At 38.1% G+C, this 10,738-nt stretch overlaps 1 protein-coding gene across 1 annotated transcript; it reads right to left on the bottom strand.

Moving 5' to 3' along the window:
- Nucleotides 1–798: 798 nt before the first annotated feature.
- Nucleotides 799–10,178, bottom strand: cfap298.L (cilia and flagella associated protein 298 L homeolog). The gene is given in 8 exon segments (NM_001093382.1): nt 799–1,012; nt 1,715–1,810; nt 2,777–2,908; nt 4,253–4,411; nt 4,592–4,659; nt 6,408–6,575; nt 6,912–7,080; nt 10,085–10,178. Coding segments are annotated over 7 exon segments (873 nt in total). The 5' UTR covers nt 7,051–7,080; nt 10,085–10,178; the 3' UTR covers nt 799–901.
- Between the last annotated feature and the right edge of the window lie 560 nt (nt 10,179–10,738).

The raw sequence follows: 10,738 nt of genomic DNA, 5'->3' as shown, positions 1-10,738 counted from the left end.
TACATTAAAGGGGAGGTTCACCTTTAAGTTAACGTTTAGTATGTTATAGAATAGCTAATTCTAAGCAACTTTTCAATTGGCATAATTTTTTTCTTTTTATATCGTTTTAGAATTATTTGCCTTCTTCTTCTGACTCTTTCCAGATTCAATTGGGGGTCACTAATCCCATCTAAAAACCAATGCTCTGTAAGGCTACAAATGTATAGTTACTTTTTATTATTCATCTTTCTATTCAGGCCTCTCCTATTCCAGTCTCTTATTCAAATCAATGCATTGTTGCTAGGGTAGTTTGGACCTTAGCAACCAGATAGCTGAAATTGCAAACTGGAGAGCTGCTGAATAAAAAAAACTCAAAAACTACAAATAATAAAAAATTAAAACCAATTGCAAATCTCAGAGTATCACTCTCTACACAATACTAAAAGTTATCAACCCTTTTAATGGTCTATATCATTACAATAAAGCTAAATTCTTGTGGACTTCAAATTGTACCATATTAAGGAACAGATGTGTTTATACTATAGCAATATATACAATCTGTTTTTAGTCCTATTGTATGTGATATGTATTACTGGATGCCATATAGATACACAGCCACCTATAGGAAGAGGTTTTTAGCCTTTTGTGTGTTTTTAATATATTATGTTGTGAAGTAAACACTTTTAAATGAATATAGGGCCATTTAGAATAGGTGCGGAGAACTAACTGCAATAGAAAATGTTCATTTTAAATTCACTCTGAAAAATGATATGCATTAATAAATATTAGAAAAAACAAGTAAATACCAGAAGCCAAACATAAGAAAGAATATATAAATTATTGCTAGGTTTAGAAGGCAGATGACAATTACACTTCATACAATACATTAACATTCAGACACAGCAGCTGGTAACAAGGTTTCTCATCGAGGCTTCCACTTAATATCCTTTACCCCTTGGAACTGTCTTTTTAATGAATTACTGTCTGCCCACTCTGCATTCAGATAGGAGATATCCTCATCCTCTTCAAGTTTCTGTGGATAAGAAATGTAAAAATGGTTTAAAACAAGGAATAGTTAAAATCCAGTGGCAGTATGTAGGTTTCTTTTGAATAACAAATGACCCAGGTGCTACTCACAAAATGTGTTAGATATAGATCCAGGATACGTGGGTGCACACCAGGAGCCTTTAAAGAGGAACTTTTTTTTAAAAAATTTTTATCAGAACATTTAAAAAAAAAAAAAATAAATAAATGTTCTAATAAATTTTTTTTTTTTTTTAAAAGTCTCTCTCTCTCTCTCTCTCTATATGTGTCACAAGAAAGAGACCTTTAGAAATGACATCAGAAACCTCACATGACCTTTCTCATGTCTTTCCTGAGCAGAGCAACATTAGTTCTCGCTTTCTTCTGACAAGTTCTGCCAAGTGGATCACAGTTGGGAAAGGAACCAGCTGTATATTATATTAACAGTATACATTTTTTTCTTTTGAAGTTTCCACAATATTAAGTAAATTGCTAAGGTACTTAGAATAGCACTCTGATCAATTTTATATTAATGTAATTTAATCTTTACATTTCCTTTGAGTAACAGAAGATTTTTGTGTCACACTATATTGGATTAATCACTGAGCAATGGGACATACAGCAATAAGCTGCACCCTAGCTAATCAGTATTACATTTATTCTGGAGATCTAAATAGATACAATTTGTAGCAGTGTTCTATAAAAATCATACCTTGAATTCCTCTTGTCGTCTGTAATAATGCATCATTAGCTTCTTTTGCTCTTCCTGAGTTATAACAGGTTCCCGTGCTGGAGCTCCTTGACCTCTCTGAGGGTTATGAAGAAGAAGAAAATATTATCTGAAGTAGCCAATCAAATGTGTATGAAATGTAAGTGATAGTCTCTACCAGGCAATGACACCAGGCAACTAAAATTAGAGGAACAGTAAAAGCAAAAAATTTAAAGTGGTTTAGAGTAACTCAAATATAATGTACTGTTGCTCTGCATGGGTAAAAATAATGTGTTTGCTTCAGAAACACTACTATAGTTTATATAAACAAGCTGCTGTGTAGCCATGGGGGCAGCCATTCAAACACAGGATACACAGTAGATAACAGATAAGTACTACTATAGTTTATAAGGGCAGCCATTCAAGCTGAAAGGAGATAAGGCACATACTACTTAGCAAATAACAGATAATCACTGTAATGGAATACAATTGTATTCTGCAGAGTGCATCTGTTATCTGCTATGTAACCTGTGCTTGAATGGCTGCCCACATGGATACACAGCAGCTTGTTTATATAAACTATAGTAGTACTTATCCGTTATCTACTGTGTATCCTGTGCTTGAATGGCTGCCCACATGGATACACAGCAGCTTGTTTATATAAACTATAGTAGTACTTATCTGTTATCTACTGTGTATCCTGTGCTTGCATGGCTGCAAACCAGTGCAGGGCAACTATACATTATATTTTAATTAGTTTTTATAAAACTTTCACTTGTTACTTTTCCTTTAAGGCAACAATATTGGGCTTGGCATGCAGTTATTACTATTATGATTAATTAGTTATACGACTAACCGTTCATTCTGCAGAGAATGAATACACATAATTCAGACAGCTACATATCAGACATAAAACGTTGTTGCACTTATAGCACCTGGAACTATTACTATGAAAGTGAGAACATTTTGATGATTAGATATAGAATGGTCTAAAATGTATAGGTTGCATTACTCTTGCTACAGGTGGAAACATTATTATATTAGCATGGGGGTTGATAAACTCACTTTTTGAATTTTAACTATAATTCTTGTTTTTTCATTCTTCCCCACATAATCTGAAAGCTTCTGTTTCCTTTGTAGCTCCTTTCCAGCCCACCACAATTGAGACTCTGGTTCTTCTATGACCAACTGTCCAGCCTGTAATAGAAAACACAGGAAATAATTGCCAAAAGCTAAAAGACAAGTGTGAAGGGGGGGCGGGGTGACCACACAAAAAGATGAAATGATTTCAATTAACCCTAATTAATGATATGCTTTGTAAGCAGCATTTTACCGGTTTGTGTTTGGTGTGACAGAGAACATGGAATCAGTGACTGACCCTTTTGCCAGAAAACGTAACGAAAATATAAATTCCTGGTGTGTTGACACAGTACAGCTGGGAAACTTATATGAAATGATAGATTTTTTTGAGTGTTTTAAAGGGTACCTATAGGTGTGTATTTGTGTGTAAACAGAGCCCACACTTCAAGTGAGGAAACAATAGTATTTCTTCAAGATCATGGTCTCCTGCCGTGGGAGGGAGCTCCTGGTGTGCGCAGCCATGTTGGGGCAGATGCATAATAAGAAAGTGCGCTGATTAACAGTATTCATGTGACATATATGTCTGATTATATGACACATTTATGTGCATAATGAGCGAGCTGGATGAAACATTTTTTATTAGGTCACAGTTGCCCTTTAAGTGCTATAGATATCCACCTAGGGTTGCGCACTTAAAAAGTTGTGCGCAACCCTGGGTGCACCCCCCTTGGCTCCTAGTAAGTGAGAAGGGATGAGACACTGCTCTAATAAGAGTATGGAGTATAACATTAGCGTGGCCCCAGTTTGTGAGACGTAAGCCTGGTGTAGCTGTGAGATAAAGCCCTGTCCTAAGACACGGAGTTAAAGGAAACCGGGTTCCACTAGCGGGGACCTTGCAGGGAATGGAAAGTTACTCAATGTATTAAGCTAGTGCATAGATCAAGCTGTATCTCTTTTCATATGATTTTGGTTCCAGAGGTTCTAAACATTTTGGCTGAAACCTCTGATTTTTCTGCTGAACGTAGAAAAAAAAAATACAGACAGAGAAATACAGGTGCCCCTCCTTAACACGAGGAGGGGGATACAGAAGCCAATTAGTCAGAACCTGGTCAGCTTCACGACAATGCAAGAATGTTGAAAAATAAAAACATAAACAGCAGTACAGCAAGGACATCCATTGTTTGGCTTTCAATGGTTCTAAAGGATTAATCCTGCATTCTATTCAGTTCACAGAAATTGTGAATAAAAGAAAAAGGGTTATACTGTCAATTATTTATTGCATGTTTATTTTGTTTCCATGGTTCTCTGGACAACTAAATACTCTACCCTTGTAATTAATGGGGCTGATAATGAATAAATTAGGTACAGCAAACTGGGTGTTCTATTCTTCAGCCTGGTCACGTCAAGATGAGGCTGCCATTTTGCAGGCATCCTTGGCAACAAATGGCTTTGCGTACGTACATGTGTCCCTGAAAGGTCTTCATTATTTTCAAACTCCATTCGAATGGGGTCATGTGGAGGTAGTCCCATGGGATACACAATCATTACGGCACCCCTCAGCTGGTCTGTGGCCTCTTTCACCATTTCCAAAGTAACACACACATTGGCTTCAGCTTGTTTCTATGAGGCACAAAGCATATACAAAGTGAGATATACAAATACTAAGTAGACACAAATTACAGTAAACAAAAGATGTTTTAAAAAACTTCATTGTATCAAAATACTCAATGGCACTTTCTTCAAGTAGCAGTGAACTTTATAATATACAGAATCGACCGAATTTTGGAAATCACTAACTACCTTAGATATCAATGCTTTTGCTTCCTCCATTGTTTTCTGCAGTACTTTCTTCATGCTGTCGCTTGGTGCTGCAAATAAACACACTCACATGAGAATGAAATTGGCATACATGATTCAAATGACTGTAGAGGACAGCGAGTTGGCTGACAGAACATAAGCAGAAATTCCTTCAAAGCAATTAAATAATAAAATATAGCTGAGACAAACAAACAGCTGCATCCCACCCAGTGGCGGCTATAATTCTTAGGCTCAGGGGACTAAAGGGGCAGTAAACTACAGCAACCAATGAGCAGGTATATTGGTCATTGTTTTAGGGATGCACCGAATCCACCATTTTGGATTCTGCCAAACCACAGAATTCTTCGTGAAAGATTCGGCCGAATACCGAACCCTAATTTATATATGCAAATTAGTGGTGGAAAGGGGAAAACATTATTTACTTCCCTTTTGTGAAAAAAAGTCATACGATTTCCCTCCCCGCCCCTAGTTTGCATATGCAAATTAGTATTCGGATTTGGTTCAGACGGGTTCGCCGAATTCTGCATAAAAGGGCCGAATCCCGAACGGAATCCTAAATTCAGTGTATCCCTAATTTGTTTAAAAGCAAAAGTCTTGTTGTTTGTATGGATTATTGTTCAAAGTCAAACTCAGCATGTCAGTTTATTCAAGCTGCTAGAAAACACTACTCCCATGACTGGATTCAGCTGTGAATGCTAAAATACAGAATGTGCATATTGTGGCTGTTAACAGCTAAAGATTAAACAAGATTATTATGGGAGCACTTACCCACTACCATAGTCCCTCTGTGCTGCACATGTAATGTGATCCAAAGCAGTTACAAAAATCCATATGAAAAACTTGAATCAGAAGCTCTGAGCAAGTGGCGAAACGCCACAAAGCACTTCAAGGAGAACTAAAGCCTAACTTAATAAGTAGCTAGAAATGTTGTACATTATGTTTTGTGCTGCTGTACCAGCCCAAGGCAACCACAGCCCTTTAGCAGTAAAGATCTATGTCTCCAAAGATGCCCCAGTAGCTCCCCATCTTCTTTTCTGCTGATTCACTGCACATGCTCTGTGCTGCTGTCACTTACTGAGCTTAGGGACCCAGTCACAATATACAGTACACATAGAATAGAAATGTCACAATATAAGGCCGATTAGTAATTAATACAAATTAATTACCACACGGCAGCACAGAAACCAGTACAATTAGCATCAGAATTTAATAATCAGCCCTGTAGCATCAGTTAATATTACAGACCAACCTCATTTTCTACTTGAGAATTTGTGACAACCCCTAAGCTTAGCTTCTCAACAGCTGCTCAGAGCCCACTGAGCATGTGAGTGTCACAGACACTTTCCAAGATGGTGACCCCCTGGCTGCTGAATCTGAAACTTTAGGCTGGTGAAATAAGTTCAGTATTTAAAATATTTTAAACAATATTTTTTAGGGTTTAGTTCTCCTTTAAGGTGGATGTCCTAATGTCCTGTGTGCAGAGATTTGTTTAATATGTGGAAATAAAGTGTGAGTTTTAATTCATTAATGTCCTCTCTGGTGCTCCGTGACTCAAGTTCTTCGTATGGACAGTTGAAGTTTGCATAATACTGATATCAATTATTACTGACTGGAGTAGAGCATCTTGCTCTATTCCACATTCATCATACAAACAAATGATGCTCTGCGGAGTCCCATTATATGCAGGTCCAGTAAAGTACAAATACTAACAGTGTGCTTTGTGGTAAACAGGTGTACCAGAACAAAAACATTCTCAGTGATACCCATACCCCACAATAAAGATTTAGCAGAAACATACCATGGCCATTTCTTCTTCCAATTTCATCCTTTTTGAAAACACTGCCGCCACTTGGTACGCATCTTTCTTCCCACTCGTCTTTTAATTTAAGTTCTTCAATCTGCTCATCAGCAAGTCCTTGCATATTAGGGGGCATGGTGATACCGTGTTCTGCCAGCTCTCCCATTTCTATTTTGGAAATTCAACGTATTACACTTACAGCTAATTCAATAAGTACAACAAAGGCAGTAATATTAATGGCGAAAGGAGGAGGATCTGATTTTTTAATAAAATTAGAACTAATTTATTAAGTTAATAAACTAAATCACACCAGTAACTCAAGTACAGCTGTTCCACAATAATCTTTGTATATAAATGACTGCCCTACATAAACCAGTGGAAGGTAATATGGCAGCTCTTATTCTACTGTATAAATCGAAGGATGAAGAGGAAACTTGCACTCAGTATCAACCACTGACATGGAGGAGCAAAACAAGGACTAAATTATATTTGTACATTCTTTACCTGAACAAATCCGGTCAATTTTAAGTCTCCCATTGTATATGGCAGTTATCTGTTTGACCAGTTCTTCTACGGGAACAGTAACGGATGTGTCAAACAAGAACTGGCTCTCGTCTCCCTTCTTAACGTGTAAGCGCACCATTTCTCCAATCACTTGTGTGAAACGAATGCACTAAAGAAATAACAATGCTGCATTTAGTATTTAAACTTGAAATGTTAATGGTCTGTATAAGAGGAAAAATCAATTTTATAAAAACAATTGCAGTTTTACTTGAGATTACACGGTCAAATATTATTATAGATTATTAAAGCTCCACCCAAATATATCATCTAAGTGGAGTGCAGTTTGGTTGTTCTCACCTGTACAAAATAAGTGACACTTTCCCCCCCACTGGCTGCTGGATAGGTGCTAAATGGTATAACAGTAGTTGCCAATAGCAACCTTTCAGCGATTAGCTTAATTGGGTTTTCGTTTTCCAGTTAGAGAATGAAGCAAGGGTTGTGATGAGTAACTGCACGGGTGCAATTTAGCATCTACGTATAAATCAGCCCCTATGTACAGTTCTTGGCAAAGGCTGTTATAGAACTGAATTTAGTAAACCACTTATATAAGGGGATGCAGCCAGTAACATCTTAAAGGGGTTGTTCACTTTCCAAACTGTTTTTCAGTTCAGTTGTTTTCAGATTGTTCTCCAGAAAGATTTTTTCTTTCTTTTCAAATTCTTTTTATTGAGGTTTGCAATAAAATATGAATAATTTACATAGCTTTTTGTTAATCACAAGTGTATGGCTATACAGAAACATGTATATGTAATTCAAAAAGATTCAATTACTTTCCATTTTATTTTTTACTATTTTCCAAAATCTAAATTTAAAGCATAATGTCCGTATCTCTGGTGTTTGAGTCTGGCAGCTCAGTAATTCAGGTGCAGATTCTGAACTGTTACAATTTTACAACATTTAGTTGATCCATTTCTCAGCAGCATCTCTGGAGTATTAGCAACTATTGTATCAATTCTAACAGCTGCCTGTAATGAAACTAAGAGATTCTGCTCAGCAGGCACAAAGATAAGAAATGTATCAACTAAATGTATTTACAGGGTTGGCGACCCCCGTCCCAGAGCTGCTTTAGAAGGTGAAATATCACACTTCAATATTAGAAAAACAGTCACACATAGAAAATAGAAAGTAATTAGAAAAAAATCTTTATTTCTGGTGAACTCTCTGAAACTAACTGAACTGAAAAAAGTGATGGAAGGTGCAAAACCCCTTTTAAGGAGAAGGAAAGTTGTTTTAGACTTGGGGTGCCAAATGTTAGGCACCCCAAGTGAATGATCTACTTACCTGAAACCCAGGGCCCGGTGCAGTTTTATGCTGATAGGAGCACCGGCCCAGGGTTTAAGGTAAGTAAATACATTCACTTGGGGGTGCCTAACATTTGGCACTCCCAAGTCTGAAACCACTTTCCTTCTCCTTTAAAGCAATTCCAGGGGAGTATAGTTACTTTATCCTGTTCTGTGAACACATTCACCAACATAGGCCCTGCAATCCTGAGCTGCACCCCCAGCACCCATGTTCTGCACAGCAGCTGCTATTATTACTACTACTACAATGTAAATGGACATTGAAGGGTTCAAGAGATTCTTACAATTGTTTTCAATGAAACTAAGATATTGTAAAAATACACGATAATGACATTTAGCAATAGAGTATGGTACCCACACTGATGGTGGACTTTGGTGGTGGTGTTTGATGGTGGTCTCTGCTTTAGCTGCTATTTACTTATACATCCCAAAACAACACCAAGGTAATCTCTATTAAAAATGCCCCCAAACCCTAAGATAGGTACATGTATTTTAAAGGAGACATTTTGTGTAAAAAATAAGAACATACCACTGCATTATACTCATTTAGATATAGAAGAATTGTGCTTAAAAAAGTAGTGTTTCAGGCTGATTTATTGAATATTTCTGCAAAAACCATAATAATCCCTCCCTTCCCTTCCACTTCCTGATCCCAGAATTCACAGGCTCTGCAGGGGCACTGGTGGCTCTCAGCTCACTGCACTGTAGGACAGGAACCAATTAGCAGCTAGCAGGACCTGATAGGGAACTGAAGCATGTCTGTGCTTATGTGACTGCAGGGCTGTGATTGGCTGTCCCCCTCCTACTGTGCTTCTGGCAGGGACCGTTAGGACACCCCCCACCCTCATTTGAAACATGGACAGGGACCAGATAACATATATAGGGAGCTACAATAAAGGGGCTATTTTTAAAGGGCAAGTAAAGTCTAAAAGAGAATAAGGCTATAAATGGTGTATTTTGTATACTAAACATGAACTTACTGCACCACAAGCCTAACCAAAAAAATGATTTATACTTTAAAAGTTGGCCACAGGGGGCCACCATCTTGTAACTTTGTTAAACATCTTTGCAAGACCAAGACTGTGCACATGCTCAGTGTGGTCTGGGCTGCTTAGGGATCATCATAAATTATCAAAACAATTAAACAAACAAAGCTGCTTGAGTTCTGCACGGCTGGGAAGTAAGGCGGGGGCTCCCCCTGCTGTTCATAAGTATGATTGTTTCCCTGCAGAGCAGTTAGGGGCCGTCTGACAATTCCTACACATTTTTTTTATTAAAGTATATTGGAGATAGGGTTTATTATTATTAAAGAAAGTAAAAATAGGATTTTATTTTTTTGCCTTTTCATGCCCTTTAAAGATAATATAAATTTTTAGCACCATGTAAAAGCAACACCTTGTATTACTTATAATTGCCTACAAAACTAGGGTTTTTTTCATTCATCCCATATGTCTCCTGTAATGCAATACATAAAATGCCAATTAAGAAGGCAAGATGAAGGGCCCCTGGTTTCCATGGTTACTGTAGGCCACTTCCTATATAAGGTGCAGTTGTGTTACAAGAGGTTTGTGGCACCAAACACTGATATATAATCACATGCTGCACCAGTCAGATACCCACAAACTGCTCCATTCCCATATCTCCCAGCTGGAGGGCTGCAAGCCTGGCAACCACCCTGCGGTATATACTGAATATATGCAACAATATCTCAGTATCTACATAATACAATACGCCCCCGTGTTTCTGAGGCCTCACGGCAAATGTCCTGCCCTGCACACAGGCAAATAACCTACAGAGAACGTAGTCACTTACCTCCACGCGTACCCACCACAGCAGTATCCAACTCGACACTGTTTACTGATCAGCCAGGTCCTACGCTAATAAAGCTATGCGCCGAGATTCCGGCACGCGTTTCCAAGGAGATAAGGAACAACTTCCGGAGTTGAAACGCCGTCCACAAGCTTCGCTCCACCACTGCGCATGCGCAGACTTCGTCTCCGCGCGTTCCTCCACTGCGCATGTGCAGTCTTTGTCTCACCTCAGTCAAGTTTTCAGCCTGAGTGAAGGAGTAGAGGATTTTGAGGCGTATTCTGTGCCCGTATATAATATGTCAAATGACATCTGTAGGGTGTAAAAGGAGATTCAGCCCCCAGATATTATTGAGCTACAAATATCTCCTCATGTCTGTACTACTGGGTGACTCATACCTCCCAACTGTCCCTTTTTCGGAGGGACAGTCCCTCATTTGTACTGGAAAGTCCCTCTTTTCTCTGCACTGAACAGCCAGAAAACAAAGTTTCTCACTTAATTGGCTTTTATCAGAGAGCCCAGAACAGCTAACAGGTGCAAATAAGATACTTTGTAACAATTTTGAGACACAAAAACACAGTTTAGATAAGGAGAAATATTTTCAAACTTTCATAACCTGCCAAATTTTGTAAAACAAACATGGTAATTAGGGGGAGT

This window comes from Xenopus laevis, chromosome 2L, assembly GCF_017654675.1.
Source record: "Xenopus laevis strain J_2021 chromosome 2L, Xenopus_laevis_v10.1, whole genome shotgun sequence".
Taxonomy (NCBI): domain Eukaryota; kingdom Metazoa; phylum Chordata; class Amphibia; order Anura; family Pipidae; genus Xenopus; species Xenopus laevis.
Note: the sequence above shows the minus strand (reverse complement) of the source record. Positions and strands in the feature narration are given on the sequence as shown.